At 52.7% G+C, this 19,384-nt stretch overlaps 3 protein-coding genes across 3 annotated transcripts; all 3 read left to right on the top strand.

The window, feature by feature from the left end:
• Positions 1 to 2,835: 2,835 nt before the first annotated feature.
• LOC100897599 (homeobox protein orthopedia B) lies at positions 2,836 to 9,793 on the top strand. Its single transcript, XM_018639613.1, has 5 exons — positions 2,836 to 3,015; positions 3,436 to 3,657; positions 4,223 to 4,401; positions 9,139 to 9,432; positions 9,593 to 9,793. The coding sequence occupies exons 2-5, from the start codon at positions 3,489 to 3,491 to the stop codon at positions 9,791 to 9,793; spliced, it is 843 nt and encodes a 280-aa protein (XP_018495129.1). The 5' UTR covers positions 2,836 to 3,015; positions 3,436 to 3,488.
• Positions 9,794 to 13,971: 4,178 nt separating this feature from the next.
• LOC108863644 (zinc finger protein 710) lies at positions 13,972 to 16,899 on the top strand. Its single transcript, XM_018639612.1, has 8 exons — positions 13,972 to 14,100; positions 14,162 to 14,294; positions 14,473 to 14,559; positions 14,673 to 14,790; positions 14,951 to 15,029; positions 15,127 to 15,438; positions 15,557 to 15,784; positions 15,889 to 16,899. Exons 1-8 carry the CDS (start codon positions 13,972 to 13,974, stop codon positions 16,897 to 16,899), a joined length of 2,097 nt encoding a protein of 698 aa, XP_018495128.1.
• Positions 16,900 to 17,478: 579 nt separating this feature from the next.
• Positions 17,479 to 19,284, top strand: LOC100897450 (histone H1-delta). The gene has a single exon (XM_003743563.2). It carries the CDS (start codon positions 17,588 to 17,590, stop codon positions 18,509 to 18,511), a length of 924 nt encoding a protein of 307 aa, XP_003743611.1. The 5' UTR covers positions 17,479 to 17,587; the 3' UTR covers positions 18,512 to 19,284.
• Positions 19,285 to 19,384: the final 100 nt, after the last annotated feature.

Below are 19,384 nucleotides of genomic sequence, written 5' to 3'. Positions count from 1 at the left end.
GCAGTGGCAAGCGAGCAGCACGAATGTGTCTTCGAGAGCGCTCGTGTGTGAATGTGTCCGCGCGTTTGTGTACGCGTGAGAGTTTAGCTCCAGCGATAAGCAACCGTGGCGGCTGCCTCTCATCGTTGAGAGCAAGCCCTTCCTCTCGTTCCTTCTCTCCTCTGCCTGCGGCAAATGTCAAGCCGCTGCAGCCGAGTTCGCCAGAGCGGTCGGTCGCTCTGTTGGCATCGCCGCACCATCTTTCGCTCGAGTCACGCTCAAGCGGTTTTGGCTCTCGCAAATCCCGCGGATTCAGGCGAGACAATTTATGAGAGATGATCCGAACGTTCGTTCTTCGAGGGCCGCCCGTGTTGCCACCCGGCGACCACATTCAGAACCCAGCACTCCGACAAGGGGTTCTGTCGTCGTCGGTCGTGGATCTCAATCCCTATGGTCGGTCGGTGGGTTGGGCAGACGGCTCTGGTGGGTGCTAAGTCGTGATTAGAACACGTTTTGGGGATGAAGCCGTGGAGAGTTGCTATGGGAGGTCTGCTGGCAACACCGACGGAAAACAGAGACGAACGAAGAGACACGAACATGTCGTCTTCAACGTCCTTCTTGGGAGTCTTCCCGTTCGGTGTTGAGGCTGTGGAGCGGCCATAAGTTGTCGTTTTGTGCTCGCGAAAGCGGAACATACTGCTGCCATGCGGGGAGTTTCAATGGGAACTTATGGAACGGAGACGACGCTTCGCATAGAAAACACAAGGACTCAGTGCGCGCAGAGTCGCACAAACACATCCATACCCATGCATGGGAATCCGAGCTGTGAAATTTCGATCATCCGCAGAGGCACAGGTCGAAACCGCGCTCACCCCGAGGCCGGAAACCGAGACCACAACTCTCGCTTTCGAAGTGCTCCGGAGTCGGCTCCGGAATGAATAAAAACGGAAAGACAAGCCAATTCCCGGAGCATACCGAACGGAAATATTTCCTGGATCCGAAATCCAGGCAGAGCCTCTGTCAACGCCAAATCTCCGTACATGCTGCAATTACGTGATCGTCTGAGATCTGTAACGATTTCTCCCTATTCCAGGAATTCGTTCGGGGCGGACAACATAATCGTCCCGCATGATTCGCATCGGCGGGTGCCGATCTGTCCATGGCCTTGCCGCCATCGCTCCTTGAATCGTCAGCCGCCCTCACGAGGCCATCAAGTCATCTCCACGGAGATCTCGAAGTGCTCGAGGCTGATAAAGAACTCGCCACATTGAGTTCTCTGGGATCAGCCCTGAGCAAAGACCGCCAACGAATCCAGTTCAGTCTTTTGTTGAGAAACTATTGCGATAGCAATCCGCCGTCACTCATCGACGCAGGTAAGACCGATGGACCCCTAGTCGCGGCTCCAATCAATTTCTCGTTCTTCACGGAGATCACTCTACTCCAATGGGAAAGAAATCTAGAAAAAGTTGGCGCCTCATGGACGATGGTGGGATCTCGGGTCGATAGATGAATAATAATTTTATTCAGCTGCGAGTCGCAGCCTCCGAGGTCAGCCAGCAGCAGGGAAATTTTGGTCGATTCCTACGAAATCGAGAACGGAGGACTCAGTGAAACGAGATCCGTCACGATTCGCGTTCCGTGGACGAGGATGATCTCGCGGTTTTCGCTGCCTCGGGGTAAAACCTTCAGAAACCCGACCCGCAGAGGGAGCTTTCACTCGTCGTATTCATTCGTAGTCATCGGCACTGTAGCTGACGTGAGCCTTCCGAAGACATCCGATGACCGAATCCGTCCATCCGCTGTGTGTTCCTCGAGGCATGGTGCTCCTTATCTCCATATTGAGTTGGACGAGAACCGGGATGTTGGCCTCAGATCGCGTCGATTCAGGGTCGAGGAAGTCTCTGGGAAAGCGAGGCGAGGCCCCCTCGCAATGCAATGATCTCCGTGCTCGATTCCCTGTCTTACTGTTCACTCTTGTATCTCTTCGTCGACTCAGGTACCTCATTCCTTTCCGCTCCTCTTTCCTGAGAGCGCCGTACGGGCGGGGCGATTACCCTGTTGTTCAACTTGTTGTTCCGGATATCCCTCGACTACCATAAACAAGTTTACGGCTGAGACTCGCCGGTTTTCTTAATACACTGTTGTAGTTCACGAGTTCCTCTGCAGCCTCTCGCACAGAGCCCCGAGCACGCGTGAACACTGAACACGGGCTCGAACCCGACACCCACCAGAAGGCTTCCTATGCAGTCTTCCTGCACGCCCGCTTCCCCGCCCTTCGAAGACTCGTCCCGGTAGCGCAAATCTAGGTGCAAGACCAGCCGCTCAGCCGAGTCGCTGGCAGGCTGCCCGCCGCGCCAGGTTTGTGGGCAATAACACAAGCAATAGACCCCCCACCGGGCACTTGGTATTGCCTCGAAACGTTCGATGGAAAACGCCCGAGTCTAACCGGTCCCTCCGACTGCTCGTGCCAGTCAGACTCACCGTCAGTCGGACAAAGAGCTATTCTCTCAGCAGCGTGGTACGGTGAATTGACGAACCCACCGCGTATCTGTAGTCGGTCTCAAGCGCCGATCGAGACCGGTCGGCTCGCGATCGTTGGGGAGGTCGGTGGAGTTCCGGCGAAAAGTCTTCTCTCTTTAGACGGCCTCTGACCAGGGAGCGAGATGATTGAGGCAGGGAGATCCTCCCAAACCGAGAGTCGGATCGGGAACACTTCGGCTCTGCGTCAAGTGGTGTCAATTAATCCAAGATTGGACGATCTAGTCCATGTAAAATTTAGAAGAGATAAGTGATTCAAATAAGCCGCGTGCGGCTCTCTCCATATCATAGCGATGTGCATGTTCTTAATAATAAACCAGTTGTGTTCAACCCATCCATCGCACCGGACGGCGTTTTTCATACCCTTAAACTGAGACATCGGCGATCCCCAAAAATCATCCTTGAATTCGACTACAAGTGGGCTCCGTTATATGTAGTACCGATGGTGGCTTTATTTCTCCTCGACCGGAGCCCGTCGACCACCGAAGAGAGCGGACGGTCAGTATTTATGAGAGCCTTTCCCGTTTATTGCAACGCCATCAGTATCATTATTCACCGGTATTGCCCTGTTTGGGCCCGGCTGGTTGACCACCCGCCGCCGTCTGCCCACCCAGCCGATTCGGGATTCGCTTGCCCACAATAAGCCTTAAGTGACCCACTCCTGCATCCGCGTCGGCAGCATGGCAACACCAAACTCACATCCGAGGCATCGGTAGAGACAAACACATCGGCCGATGCATCCCCTGGAACATAATCCATCCTTGCGAAAAATATCATCCATCGATGCGTCGACGTTTTTCGCTTTGCATCGGAAGTGCTCGACCGTTCGGCTCCCGGATGAAACCTCCCCGTTCGCCGTAGGTGAATCAATCGCATGGATCCGCAACTTTGAGCTACAAGTGAATGCGCTCTTTTCAGTCAAAGATGAACTTCACACACAGTCGTCGACCGAAGCTCTCATATCGGGGTCGATGAAGTCACTCGATTCCGGAGGCCCAATATCGGCCTCTATGGCAGCTTCATTGGGCCAGAACCCACCTCAAACTTCACTCCACCTGCTCGAGCACCCACCGATCTCGATGCATCACACAGGAAATCTTTCGTCGGGCGTTCAGCTCATCCATCACAACGTGTCTTCAGGTAAACATGATTGGCGGACGGGAAGTACGACGTCCCCGCGTTTTTCCGGAATCCCTCTTCCTCTGTTTTTCGAAGGGCACGGCAAATGAGCCGAATTGATGGAAGAATGAAATTCCATGGCTCCTTCCTTCCCTGGTATGCGCTACGATGATATTTGTGTCGAGACGCCAATCAGATCCGGAGCACCAACAGATGCTGCGGATGCCAGAGCAGCTGTCTGTTGTCCCGCCATCGCTGGTGCATAATTGAACAGCGTTGGGATACGGTGTCGGAAGACAGACGTACCGAGAGCAGACAAACACTCTCAGACAACAAATGAAACGGATGGACGAGATCATGGGGATACAGATACATTTTAAGTGAAATTTTTACGAGGGACAAAAAATTACAATATGGTCTTGCCAGACACACGGCAAGGAATCCGAGATTGCGGTAGACATACGAAGCGGGTAACCGTGCAGAGACTCCAGACAACGGCGGAGGGGAATTCCGGGACTTGTAGTGATTCCAGAGGGATTATTCATGACGGCGCGACGGAAACAACTGACTTATTCGATCCTTCCAGGAACTATTACAAGCAGTTGTGAGGATAAGCCTTCATCAAAGCAGAAACGTCACCGTACAAGATTCACCCCAGCTCAGTTGCAGGAACTCGAGCGAAGTTTCTCTAAAACCCACTACCCTGACATTTTCATGCGCGAAGAGCTCGCCATGCGCATCGGTCTCACTGAATCGCGGGTTCAGGTGGGTTTTCGTCGAAGGAAAATTTCCGTCCTTGGTTTTTTTCTTTAATTTTCACCAATTCGTCATTCACGCATCCATGGAAAAAGAATAGAGCTGCCCGGAACGAGTCGATTGTTTCGGGAGCGAATTCGCAATACTCCTCCGTGGGGTTTCCGGGAACAGCATTCGTCCCCGGCGAAGTCCTCGAGCGTGCAGAAGCTCAAGCATTCGATGGAATTCTGTGCCACACACGCCCGGACGTAGAGGGTGGCAGCACCGGCGCAGCGGCTCCACCGGGGGTTGTGGCAACGACGACGACAACGGCGGCGCGGCGGCGACAGCAGCAGCAGCAAGAAGTGGGAAATGTCTGCTGTGTCCGGGAAAAGCAATCGACAGCTTCGATATACTTCGGCTCCCTTTTGCTTTTGCTTCCATCGATTTTGGGCGGAGCGTCTGTGCGGTAGGAGGAGGGACTTCTCCTACCAACGCTCTCCTCTCCGCCATTCCTCGAGTGTAGCGTTCTTAATTACGTGTTACCGGTTGTCTCTAACTCACTCGCAGAGTCGATTTTTTGACATCTCACTCGCGCTGAACGCCGGTATTGTCGGCATTCAGCAAAGTCGAAAACGATGTCGGCCTTCCTCCAGCAGCGGGTGGGTCTCGATCAAAACCCCGACTAGAAAAAGAGCGCTGGCCCTCGCGAGTGTGAACGTGGGCGACGATGGGCTGACTCCGCCAAGCGCATCGGGTTCGAGCGTTCCGACGAGCCACTTGCACCACAGAACTCACGACCCCACTGCATTATGGCACAGACTCCGCGGCCGGCGGCGGTGGCAGCGGAGGCTCAAGCTGTGTGTGAAGCCAAGAGGACACTGCGGTAACAGATAGACAGAAATGTGACTGTCTGGCCTTCGAGGTTCCTTCAGTGGCGGAAGTGACTCGAGTCGGACGAAAGGAACTTGCTTCCCGCGATTTTTCCGGCTCGCTATCATGGAACTCCCTGGAGTTCCTCTTGCGAATAGACAGGAAGATCCTCTGAAGTTGGCTCTGAAGTTTCTTTCGATTTGCCTCCTATGAGAGCTCAAGCGCGTGGAGTAACCGTTGCCAAGAATGGCTCGTCGGATTCCGATGTCTTTGCCTCATATCGAATGACGCAACTCGACGCTAGGACTCAGTCCCAGGAAAATCCCGAAATTTTAGAACAGGTCCGAGCCGAGCTGAGGGATGATCGAAAGAGCGATCGCGATGGCCTGCTAGCTTCTGTGATTTCTCGCTTCGGGGATACCCCGACGTATCCGCAATTCGACTTCAGGAGACTCGGGAGTTCTCGCCGCTGTTTCAAACATAGATAGACAACGAGAGGCAGGATTGAGGCCCTTTCAGAACTCAAAGAAATTGTGGGTCGCCCCTATGGACTCCCCGCTTTGTTTCCGACACCTTGAGAATGCTTCTGATTTTTGTGAACTTATTGATGGCCAGGGTCCGCCGACTAGTGGCAGGTCCTGTTCTCCCGCGTTTCAAGGGGGTGTGGGGAACGACACGACCAGAAATCGGCGTGAAATCCTATCGAGGTCATCCCTATCCATTCGCACAATTCTCGTCCTGAGTGGAATTTCCCTTCTGCTGCGGTCCGCTCGATTGAATTGGGGGGCTCCTAGGAGAGAGAAATTCACGGCACGATTTACCGAAAAGCGTCTCCTAATCTACGGTCTTCCCTCGTGCGCGACTCTCTAGTGATGTGATCTGTCTGTGACTTCGGTTCTACCTATTCATTATGAAGAGTTTCTCTCGTTGATCCCGAGGGGAGTTGGTCCTGCCGCTGTTTCTATAGACAAGTTGTGTTGACTAGTCTCGACCTACGGTTCCTGGATACAGATTCCCTCCGCCATAATCTCAAGCGGTGAACTATCACTAAGGCATCCCAATGCGCACCTCCGAAGACTGCAAACTGACTGGAATCGGCTCCTGACAGTGCCGAATAGTCTTTGAGGACTCTCACCACAATGAGTCGTGGGCTCATTGGGAGGTCCCCTGTCGCGCTTCATCAAAGATGCGCGTTAGACAGCCACAAGATCGAAGAATCGTGAGATCGCTGTCGGTCAGAATAGTCCGGGGTTTTTGTTGGCTTGAGGAGAATTCCACAAGGAGCTCGGGACCTTGGAGGTTCAATGAGCACTGTGGAGGAGACTGGGGAGAGGAAGAGGCAGGAGTCGATATCGTTGTCGAACCCTCACCACGCGCTTTGTCCCGATTGAATTATTCGTTTTCAGTTTCCTCTGAATTTCGAATAATCCCCGATTCCGGCGGAATTATTCATCCGGGTCGCGATCGTTTCCGGGGCTGGCAGCCACAACTCTATAGCTCTGATCCCCCGCTTCTAGTGGTGAAAGACTCTGTGCATACACACTTGATCCTCAAATGAGGCGTGCCTTGCGTGGTGAGGAAATTCAGATTTGTGCATGAAGCCAAACCGCACCGCTCTCATCTTGATCATCAAATTCGTTCGCGCCTCAGCTGGCTAGCTCTCGGTGCTCTCGGCTACCCGCAACGCGCCGTCATTGCTCCCGAGTCCCGAGTAATCTCAACGTAGTGCGAAGGGTCATATTCCTCTGCTTGACTGGAATCCCTCCGTGAATCACGGCGGACGTCGTGAAATGCACTCATTCATCAGGCAGATATTCAATAGCATTTTTCAAACATCTTGACACTTTTTCTCGTCGAGACTCCGCGGTACTCCTCAAACGAGTTCTGGCTTCCGCAATGGCGAGCTATAGAATTTGGGAAGAAGTTGCCACCTCGATACTTTTGGGGCTGCAGGAGTCTTGCAGGACGCAGGAATGACGCGTACCCGGTCCGCCGTCGGGATTGCGACCGATCCGTTTCGAGATATCGTTGGGCTCTCGTTTGTTGAAACACTAAAGATCTTTCGCTTGCAAGAGCAGCCGCGGCGGTTATCTCTGCTGCTGCCTTCCATGTATCCGAGCGAAGGCATTTCTTTCGTCCTTCCCATCGTTCGCTCTCTTGGCAGCCAGTACGCCATCTAGCCAGGCATCCAGTCAAGCTTCAGTCAGTAGCCGACTCCCCTCACTGTGTCTCTCCATTAGCTGTTCCCTCGGGAACGGATCGCTCACTCGCACATCTCATATATAAATGTGCTTTCGATGTCACCTCGTCCTCGGTCCCTTCCCCCTATTTCCCTGCTGGTCCGTACGTCCGCCCTCCTCCGAGTTCGTTCTATTCCCTCTCATGGCCTCTTGGCTCGTCTCGCTCGCTCTCTTCGCAAAAGCAGACTGCTAGGCGGAGATCGATCGACCAACGACGCAATGCCGGCAGTTCCGCGGTCTCGCCGCACAGAGAAGAGCGTTTGCCTCCCATATCCATGAGGGGAGAGAGTTTCACTCCTCGCCGGCGTCCCGACTGACGTGCCCCTGGAGGACCTGTCTTCTCCCGCTCGAGCTTATCCGGGAGACATCACCCGACATCAGCAATAATTGCCGAAAAGCAGCTGATATCGACAGGAATCTCAGGATTTCGTCTCCACCGAGACTGTCGAGTCAGACCGCGTGCCCGTCCGGGGTGAGAACGAGCGACTGTCACTAACGATTCGCTGACCACAGCTCCGGAGATATCCGCAAAGCGGATCAGATATTTAACCCGAAAACGGGGATCACGAATATCTCTGACGAGAAGGCTCTACGCTTCAAAGGTTCCCTGATTTGCGAGATGAGAGAACACAGCCTTTTTGTGCTTCGCCTCTTTGAGCTTCTCGAGAGAATGTCAGCGTCTCGGAATTTCCGTACTTCGTTTTTGGCATCGAGGTCTCGACGACATGGCGTCTGGCGTGGTCTCTTCGGCGAATCGTCCCTGAGCGATCGTTTATCAATTCCGAAGTTCACCCGATTGTTGCTTCACTGAAGAAATTATGGGTCGATTTCCATCGAAAAGCTCCGAGTGGATCAAGCCCCGGTCAGATGGATCCGAGGTATTCGCGGGATAAATTTCAGGGTCTGCTTATTAAACCGTTGCCATAGAGCAGTCCATCAACGGACTAGCGACAACATTCCCGGCCCGCCCGAATACCGTGCATTGCAACTCAATCTCGGCATGTGTCGACTTGGTAGGTACACGTGTCCTCTAACCACCTGCGAGATGAAAAGCTATAGAGCTCATGCGAGAGGACTGCCTCAGCTGTGGGGGAATAACTGCGGGACACGCGACACCACGGTGCGCTCTTTATTAAATTCCTACTACTACAGAGAAGACTGCGCTTCCGATCAAGCGACCGGTGAAACGACCTGACGACAGACTCGCCGGCAGATACCCGATATTGAATGTTCGTTCCCTTGATTTCGTTGTCGCTCCCAGAGCCAAGCTGGGCTTGAGCCCGAGCTGCTGGAATGAAGGGAAACAGAGTCGGGGAAGACACCCGTGACGTTGGTATTTCCTCGATTCGCCCGTCGTCCTACAGCTCACTCAGCCAGTCGATCCCGAACGGAGCGACTGAGAGGGAAACGGTGACCCCTTCCACATGGGGCCGAACTATGATACGGACAGGCGGATCTTGATCCGAGCAGGCCTGTACCTACTGGAACGAGGCTCGAACTCCCCTCACGATAGCTCCTCTCGTATCGATGTTCTCCCTCAAGGGCTGAAGGGTTATTTCTGAATACTCGACAAGAACCCGCTCGCCGATGATTCGACCGTGATTTGGAGCTTCCTCGAGAAAGTCATGATAACGCCTTATGTCCTTTGTTGCAGGTCTGGTTCCAGAATAGGCGGGCGAAATGGAAAAAACGCAAGAAGAGCTCCTCGGTGTTCCGATCGTCGGGCGGTCCCTTGCTGCCATCGCATTCTCTACCTCCGTTCGGGGTCATGTCGTCTGCGGACACGCTGTGTTCTTTCGGTTCAGCCCCAGAACCTCCTCGATGGCCGCCTCCACCACCGTCGTCGGTACCCTTGAATCCGATGCCGCCCCAGCTTCCTCCTCTGAACCCCTTACGACAGAGTCCCATCTCGGCTCCCCCAACGAGTCTTGGACCTCCGTTGTCGCAGGTGAGCAGAATATGATCGAGGAATCGTAGCCGCACAGAACCGGGGTATTTCCCAGAAATTGATCCCGTTCTCCCCGTTGAATTCCCGCTATTCCGTTGAATTCTCACCTCCGTTCCCCGTCGGGATATGCATTCCTCCTTTTTCCTCTCTCGCCCTCTAGCCCATTCTCCAAGAGTTCCGAAAGCTATTCCGAGATGGAGATCGCCGCTCTATAGCCTCTCGATCGAGCTCCGTGGATGGGGAAACACTCACCGATGGCTTCATCTTCCAGTCAACGACTTCTTGTTCAGGAAACGATTTCGGGTATCCCCAACTGCAGAGCTGGCCTTCGATGCTGGATTCGAACGTGCTCTGGAACTGAAGGAGCATCCGATGGAGGGGAATCAGCTGATAACGACGATCCCGGGGATTCGGACAACTGTGACCATCCCGGAACGGCACCCGATGACGTCGGTCGTTCTCGACTCTTAGCTCTAGGGATTGCAATGTATCTAGTTACAACAATCTGAATCGGAGGGATACGGTAGTTGGCACTTCTTGTACATAAGCGGGATGGATCGATGAACGAGATGAACCTTCAAGCCCTTAAGTATTCTTCCTCAGAAATCCAATAGGCGGGCTTACTCGATAGTCGAATCGGAATATTGAGTCGATTGATTGATCGAATAAATGAGCGAGAGACGCTTCGAGACGGAATCACCGGAGACGGTGCCAAGATCCGTTCCCCGACAATAGGACGAACTCCCACTCCCTCACCGATCTGAGTAGGGATAGGGAGGCGGCGGGAGTGATGGAGAAGCTGAGCGATTTCGGAAAGCAAAATATCAAAACCTTCAGGGAACCTCGGTAATCTGCCGGACCGGAGTATCGAGGCAGAGACCGGGTCACCCATGGAGTGAACAGGAAGTATACGGTCGGAGTTGGTCTGTAAGGAGCGAACACGGATCGGAGTTGCAATGTATGTAGCGATTAAGGACTCGAAAAGAGTCAAAGTTTGTACACAGAAGAAACTTCGCTAGATTACGATGACGAAACGCCTTGAGAGAGCATAACGAAGACGATCGCGAACATGAAGACGATCGTAAATCGAAGGACGGTAACTGACAATAAACGGAAATCAATCTATTAGATTAAAGTCAAACATCACCCCATTCAGTGAAATTAGGATTTCTCCTGCGGAATCGCCTCGATTCCGCATTTCGAGTTTATTTTTTCCCGTATTTACAGACGGGACGTCAGGTGGCCTCGAAGACCAAGCAGAGGAGCCCATCCTGAACTTCTTCCGTTGAGGCGGGAAAAGAAACATCGCGGAAGCTGCGGTCGCGAGTGCGCCGCGGCCCGCTCAGGTACAAGGAAAACCAAAGCCTGCGCTGCAAAGTCAGTGTTCATTTCGCCATCACGCCTCCTGACTCATGTCGACGAATAATGCAACCGGTCGTCCGCGCCCCCATCCAAAACAGATACATTACACTCTCTCCCCCACTCTTGTCTTTCTATATTTCTCTCTATCTGTCTATCTATCTGTCGCTCGCTCGCTACACATATGTACATAGTGCACCCCTCCGGTATGGTGGGTGAGCGAGCGGGCGGGCGGGTGCGCACCGAGACGGCATATAGTGCCCACGATCTGAGAGCGAGCGCTTCGTCGCGGATAAAGCCCTGTCATAAAGGCGGCGAGCTGGCTCGTTTGCAACGGGGACATCGGGTGAGGTAACCGCTGCAAATCGGAGCCTAATTGCTGACATTGTTTGGGATAGATAGACTTGTGCTTTTATCGCGAGCCATCAGACCGACCGGCGATACACCTCCTGCATTGAGCATCGAGTGGCGTCGATTTCCAGCGGCGCTGACCACCGTAGTCGTTCCCGTGACGCATTGAATGCCTCGGTGCTCGGCCGGGAGTTGCGGATTCGGGTTGCTCCCATCCTTCCCGCTCGGTGCAGCTCAGCTGATATCACGGCGAAAAACGGTGCAGTGAATGTCCCAGACCGGGAGAAACGCGAATGATGAGGATTTCATCCTGATAGGTAATAATGAGCCTGAACCATTGGCTGCGAAGCATTTGCCGGGACGAATCCGTCTGACCGGAGCAGGATCTCGTGTATCGACTTGTACCGCGTCAGTTAGCGACCGAGGCTAAAAGCGAGGCGAGCGAATTTCCTCCACCTGACTTCAGAAACATGGCTCAGTAAGTCAGTCAGAGAGGATGGGGGACGATGGCAGAGCGGCGAACAACGAGGGTCTGATTGAGTGGCTTTTACCGCGGGTGTCACCGACTCCATAAAATATTCACCTCCCTTGAGAATGTGGACTAGATTTCGGCTTCATGTCCCTTCTACAGCCCCTTGTGTTCCTCTGCCTCCATATAGTGCGTGAGTTTCCAGTCTATCTATTGCTCTGAATTTCTGTTCGTATGTCCCCCCTCGGACCAGGCTTTCCCTTATTTATGATACGATTCGAGGACTCTCGGAGATCGGGGTCGGTCAGGAGTCCGGAGGAAGAATCGGAATCGGAAGGCTGCGGTAAGAAACCTTCCAGCAAACGAGGCTCGGCAAAACTCGACAAGTCCGGGGGAATTAGTACGAACTTGGTATGAAAAATTTCTTCTCCCAATTTTCGCAACTCACAGGCAGACTCGAAACGAGCCATCAGGAGCTGCATCAGAGACGACACGGAAAGTTTTGTGGAGCTCAGATCGAAGACGAGCCAGGTATTGCTCAACCTGATGATGTCGCCCCGATACTAGGCGGTGCATGCGGTGGCTTCTTATTGAGATGCGGCCCCTGCGCATCGGTTCCGCAGTAAGGGAATGAGGGAAAAAAACGTCTCAAACCACCTGGTCACGCCGTGGACTTTTTCCTAATGTGGAAACTCCCCCGCATCGTGCTCGGTCACGGGTCACGGGTGCATGTTTCTTGAATTGAAAGGGATCAATCTCTGGATTGAGGAATCAGCCCCTGAATCGAGAAGGATCATATGTGAATAGAAAAGATCAAGATGAATCAATCAATGTACCTACTCTGTCATTCGGCCACCACGAGTATGATTCCGCCACGGTGCAATATGACTGTCTTCGGAAGTAACGAAGTGTTTCCGAATCCGCTCATTATCGCGGCTGAATTATCAAGTGGATATCAGGCAGTTGGGATCGCTTCGAAGGCTTCTTTTCAGGCTCGTCACAATGATTTCTTACCTCACGGATTTCGAAAATAAATTCATTCATATAAAACCATGATGATCATTCGACCGTCCCGACAATCCCTATATTCACGAAGAAGCGTGCAGGATTCCACAAGTGCCTGACTGAAGGGGCAAAATCGCTGTCTTTCTGAAGCTGCGCTTGAGACTGCGGGATCCAAGATTCTATGCGAAAGCGGACCCCGGTCCGGACCTGCAGAGAGTGCTGAGTGCTGTCATCCTCGCGGCTTGAAGCCGGCATCGAATCTAATATCTACGGGGATGACGGACTTCGTAAACTGTATTTCGATGGGTCCTACTCTCTTCTTTCGAGGTCGAGCAAATTCATGAACCGTGGATAAGGTTCGACCTGCTGTCAGAGAGCTCTCAAATGAGTGCAGAAGGCAGTTCTGATCTAGAAATCCGCCGACGCAGTCGAAGTCTTAAAGACCTCCCTGTCGTGGAGCACTTATATTGGTGCCACCACCGTTGTTGTCGTCGTGTCGTCACAATCAGCTGTGTATATCCGCAGGAGTGTTTACATCGAGCAAAAAGCAGCTTGCGGCCACCACTGAGTTCCGTTTGACGGGAAAGAGCATTATCGAGAAACGGAACTGAGGCCGAATACCTGGGCATCCTTGGCTCACGAGAGTGTCGCATCTGGATCCCTCAGCCTTCACCGGGGGTGGATGTATCGAGAGAGAAAGAAAGTCAAGAAAATGATGTTGTGAGAGGAAATTCATGACTTCAGTGGTGCATCCGAAGTGAGCCTCGGGAGTTTCAGCCGACGAGTTTGCGTAAGGAGGAGGACGGTGCCTTCTATGGTATTCCGAGGCTCTGCGAACCGGTGCTGGTATGTTATTGAAAATGGGTATTGGCTAGAAAGTTTGAAATCAGGCTGGTTCGGCTGATTATATTATTCGTTGTCTATGTATATTCATTGAGCATTGATGACATTGATGACGGGGAAAGCTTCTCTTATTCGACATGATGGTCATGCTTCATACGGATGATCTGTCCGAGAGGACAAGCGAATGGGAGAGGCGATCCCACAAGTCCGGAAGGGATCATGATCCTGTCACCTCGTATGGGTTTCCCCGGAGCACTCTCCTGGCGTTGCGTACTAACTGAAGAATCAATGTGAAGGAAGATCAAGCTTGATTCGGGACATGCCCGTGTTGTGATGAGTTCACGTTCAGCGGTTCATCGATAGAGGAGTGCAGCGAGATTTCGGCAAAGAACCGTCTTCTGAAGGCGGATCTTCCGCGATGCCTCTAGATCCTAGGGGAGATCCGATCGATGTTGAACATACTCTCCGTCGGATGATAATCTAAGCTCGGGACATCGGTGATTTCAGCGGAAATGGAGTCGATATCGATACACGGCTTCCAGCTGCTGGACTTCTCCCACTACAATAAACCTTCATCGGCATCTGCATTGAGTCAACAACAAATTCTCGGTGAGCTCAATGAATTAAGTTCTGGTGCTTCGGTTAGCTCAGTTCCCACGACGAGGTATCGTATATTGGTTTTCATAGCGATCTTGGCATTAGGCGTGGGAAAATATTCCAGGTACATTGGGGAGTCTCAGTCTCGCTGGGAGTCGCGAAGAAACCAACGCGTCGAACGATGCCGCACAGTCGACGCAGGCGCATCAACAAGTGCTCTCTCGTCAGAATTCGAATGGTACTTCTGAATCTCTCACGTCATGAAGTTGAAGAACAGCGTCCACCCGAGCTGATACCCTTCGCTTGAAGGCACATACCAGCATCGGACATTGGCCTTGAAGCTGAAGTCCAGCTCATTAATTCTGTCTTATTCGAGGAGCCCTTTCTGACTCTCTTTCTGACTTTCGAATCCGCAGGTGGTGTTCGCAAGTTCGAATGTAGCAAGTGTCAGAAATCCTTCAAGCAGCTGGCCCATCTCAATACCCACGCTCTCATCCACGAAGGTTCGTACATCACTCGAGGAATTCACGGAATTCCCAGCGGTGCCTGAATGAAATTGACATCTCGGAAAGTTTTGCATTTTCTCTTTAATCTAATCATCATTCTTCCCCCCCAGGGAAGCGACCGCATAAATGTTCGTATTGTGAACAAACGTTCAGTCAGCTGACACATCTCAAACGACATCTCGTGACGCATAGGAACGGCGATGAGCTCCGGTCTGCTTCCACGTACCCGTAAGCTCAGTTCCGCTCTGCGAAACAATCACATCGAGATTCTCTTCCCTGACGGGGAGAGCCCTGATACTCGAATACGTTGCCATGAGCCATTTGGATGATTCGGGATTCATGGACAAGGGAGGAAAGCAATGCTCAACCCGACACGAATATATTCCAGTTGCCAATTGTGCCCCCGTCGATTCGCGTTTCCCTCGGATCTCAACGCTCATGTGAACAAGCACTACACACGTCAGCAGGTGAGATCTCTGCTGGTTTGCCCACCCTGACGCCTCCGGCGCTCTCCTCATGGGATGGAGATTCTCTCAATTTCGATTCTTTTTCCTCATATTCCAGAGGAAGTCCTCAAGCCGCGGACAGTCCCAACGCACCCTGAATAACTCGAACAACAACGGTGGAAACAACACAAATAGCCTCGCCGGCAGTGGCGCCAACGGCTGTGTTAGCAACAACGCTGCGAGCAACAGCGGCTTGGTCGCTACGAGCAGCGGTGTCGGCGCCAACGAAATAGATAAAAAATGTAGATTCTGCGATAGGTCATTCCAATATCCCAGCCAGCTGCGAGAACACATGTTCGTCCACACGCATATCAGGCGATTCCCTTGTGGGGAATGTGGGCGAAGATTCATGAAGGAGCATCACCTAAAGGTCCGTGCACTCGCTCGTTCCCCCCGCTGTCCTTTTCCCAGAACTTCCAGAACGAACCCCGACCCTGGTTGGGCTTCCCGCGGAACGGGGCACTCAATATATGAAATTTTCCCCGCAGGTGCATCAACAATCGACACACCAGTGCCTCCGTCCGCATACGTGTCACGTTTGTCACAAGAGCTTCAGCATAAAAGCTAATCTGGAACGCCACCTTTTCATACATAGTGTTCACAAAACTTTCGAGTGTCCCGTGTGCTCCAAACGATTCGCCCAGCCCCAGACCTTGAAAATGCACATGGTATCGCATAACGACGTCAAACCATTCCAGTGCCCAACCTGCGGGAAAGTACGTATGCTTGTCTTCGAGGGCACCGAATCCGTAGACTGCTCCGATTTGCCTATTGAGGAAAGATCCGGTTCAGCTAAAGAACGGTTCGATTCTCTTTTCAGGGCTTGGCACGCGCACACAATCTTCGCGCCCATATGGCCATACATTGTCAGAACAAACCGTTTTCCTGCACCGAGTGCAGTGCGACTTTCACTCTAAAGGGCAACCTGCAGAGACACACGAAAGAGAAGCATTCGTTTGATTCGATCGATTCGGAACCGCCCTCCCAACAGCAACAGCAGCAGCAGCAACAACAACAGCAACAACTCTCTCAAATGATCTCCGTGGACGAAGAGGCATCGCAATCTGAAACCACGGTGTTCGACCGTTCGAATAGTCCTGTTGCTCCCTATCAGGAAGATCAAGCGGACAATGACGACACCAACAACGACGGCCGACAGTCTGAGGATTCTCTCGAGTCGGAGATCGACCCAGTGTTCGAAGCTCCCTCGGAACAGATGAGCTCCTCCCAGGGCGCTTCAAACGGTTCGAATTCCCTGAGTTTACAAGGGAATCAACAGCAGCAACAACAACAACAACAACAACAGACCCTGTTCCAACCTTACGCCAGCTGCACCGTGGCTCAGCAAGCGCCGCCGCATCCAGCACCCAGCTGCTCGAGTGAGCTCTTCCATCATAGTTTGCCCGTTTTCACTCAGCACGTGGCGCAGCTCCCGGTACCCGTTCCGCATCCTTTCTATGCGGCGAACGCAGCTCCCTCGGACCTCTCATTGGGCACGGTGGGCGCTTCCCTGCAGCTGCTGCATGAGACCGCTCCCACGGTCATGATGCAGCATACCAACCCGGCGGGATTCGAAGCGAGAATTCAAGCACTCCACGCCGTGCTCGACGAGATCGCGCAACAGAACGTCACTGGAATGGTTGCAGTGACCACCGAGAAGAGGACCGCGATACACATGGCGGTGGACGAGCTGTTGAGCCCGGTGAGCGCCCCTGGACACGCGACTTCGGCGGGACCATCGGGCGCAGGACCTTCATCATCTCAGCAATCGAATCTCAATCAAATGTTGGATCTGCGGAGCACAGCTGGACCTCTAGATAATATCTCATAATTCTCGCAGATAGGGAAGCGATAATGATACGGTCTCTTCCCGATCCTGTGAGCCCTGAGTCGGGGCTTGTGTATATTCGATGGAAAATTCCCCGGAATATGTTCCTTCCCGATTGACGACCTCGACCAGACTTGTACATACGTCATGTTGGGAGCGAGGAGTGGAAAGCTCTGGACAGACAAGGGAAGGACGAAAGCACTCTAGTCAAGTTTCTTAAGAATTGAATAAATTAAATAGGTTCTTGAAGGATCCCGATGACTCCATCGAAAGCGAGGAGGCCCAATCAAATAGCTGAAATCATTTGAAAAAATGCGTGCAGTGTGAAAGCTCTGGCTTGAACCCCCCTCTTCATTCCATTGCACGTTCCATCTTTTCAGACGACAGAAAACTTCGGATAGATGAATCGAGGGGCCCCAGCTGGTTTCGGTGCGCGGAAAACCGCTGAGTAGAGAACTCCGCTGATTTGGATCCCGTACTCTTCCTCACGAGCCTTTCGTCGACTCTCTGGCCCTCTGGCGCGAATTTATCGCGAAAAACTCCTCCAGCAGGGGGCGATGGTTGCAGTTCCGAAACGTGTGAAGTGTCGTGTGCGTTTCTGAGCGATGCGACACGCGATGTTCACCTCAGTTGGCGCGATCAGCCGTTGAGAGCACTTGGGAAGCGTTTCGCGTAACCTTCAACTCACACCATGGCCGAGGAAGTGAGCGCTCAGTCTGATTCCAGTCCTCAGAAAGAGGCTGTACCGAAGAAGAACAAGAAGGTCGCCGCCGCCCCAAAGACCGAAGCGAAAAAGCCGACTCATCCGAAGTATAGTGACATGATTGTCGAAGCGATCTCCACGTTGAAGGAGCGCGGCGGCTCGAGCCGTCAAGCGATTCAGAAGTACATTTTGTCGAATTTCGAGGTCGGAGGTGAACCCAACGCGATTGCGGCTCGCTTGAAGGTAGGTTTCAAGAGCGCCATCGCGAACGGAGCCGTGGTCCAAGTCAAAGGTACGGGCTCGAGCGGAAGTTTCAAACTCGCAAAGAAACCTGCCGCTGCGAAGAAGGTCCCGACGGCATCGAAAAAGAATTCGAAACCCGATGCCGGAAAGGCTCCCAAAAAGAAGAAGCCCAAGGCGGCCGAGGCTGCTGAGGACGGAGGCGACGGCTCGGGCAGCGAAATGGAGGAGGACGTCGAGATCGTGACCGAGGAAAAGGAGAAAAAGCCCAAGGCTCCGCCCAAGGAGAAAAAAACAACCACCAAGTCCGCGGCGAAGCCAGTCGCCGAGAAGAAAGCTCCCAAGAGCCCGAAGAGTCCTAAAGTTTCTAAGAGTCCCAAAGCTCCTAAGAGTCCCAAAGCTCCCAAGAGTCCCAAGGAGAAAGCACCGAGAACCAAGAGGATGAAGGATCCCGTGGCCTCGGAACCCGAGGAGGTTCCGGTCAAGAAGACGGTCAAGTCCCCAGCCAAAGCCGCGAAAGTGAAGGAACCCAAGGTTGTGAAAGCCAAGTCGAAGGAAGCAGAGCCCGAGCCTGCTTCTCCCGAAGAAAAATCTGTATCTCCTGCGAAAAAAGCCGCGAAAACCAAGAAACCCGCCGCTCCGAAAAAGGCCGCGGCCGCCAAAAAATCGTAAGTGTTGTGACCACGTTCACCGAGCGATCCTTCCGGCGGACACGCAGACCCGGGGTGGACCTGCCGGGATCGGCGGGTGGACCCGGAGTGGAATAATCGGCTCTTTGACGTCCATAGTCGGAGGTGATCTAGCCGATCAGTTAACCAAGCGGTCACAATCATTTATTTATCCTTGCATCCATCGCTTCATCGTCCGATCTGTTTCATAAGTACCTCCGCACCTTCTGACACGCGCCAGTACACCGCGCGTGCTACTCATGTTTGCGGAGCGTAGAGCTTTGTCGAACCGCGTCGATTTGTGATTGTAGGACACATTGTAGTCATCTATCAGAAAGATCACCGGTATTAGTTTTAGCTAACAAGAGAAAAAAGAAATGCCCATCGATGTGTGTCTCTCGGCCTTGTTGAAAGAGCGAAGGAAAATTGTGAGAGGACTCATTTCCTCCGTCAGCATTGCTACCCAGATACGTTTGTAACTGATCACGGACCCAACTCGGACTCGGAGTCATCGTTCTTAATACTGGCCTGTGAGCATGAGAAGGCGAACTGATTTCAACCAGAACGATGTGACAGCTCGCTCGTCTGGGGAAATACTTTGTTGTATGTACATATATATTCGAAAAAGGACATATACTCCCGATGACATCCGACGATGAAGATTCCGTTCGAGGAATTATGATGAAACTCTCCTAAAAATAAATGAGTAGAAAAACTTCCGGGCGTGTCGCAGCTCCTCGTAACGAAATAAAACAAAACCTTGTCAGAGTACCCCTTGCTTTTCGAATATTTGCTTTGGACCTCGCACGGTAGATATTGTTCCGCCAATGCCCTGGGAGAAACCCGACCCCGCGCAGAAAGCGGAGATCAAAATGCG

The sequence above is a fragment of the Galendromus occidentalis genome, unplaced genomic scaffold (assembly GCF_000255335.2).
Source record: "Galendromus occidentalis unplaced genomic scaffold, Mocc_1.1 scf7180000077448, whole genome shotgun sequence".
Lineage (NCBI taxonomy): Eukaryota > Metazoa > Arthropoda > Arachnida > Mesostigmata > Phytoseiidae > Galendromus > Galendromus occidentalis.
Note: the sequence above shows the minus strand (reverse complement) of the source record. Positions and strands in the feature narration are given on the sequence as shown.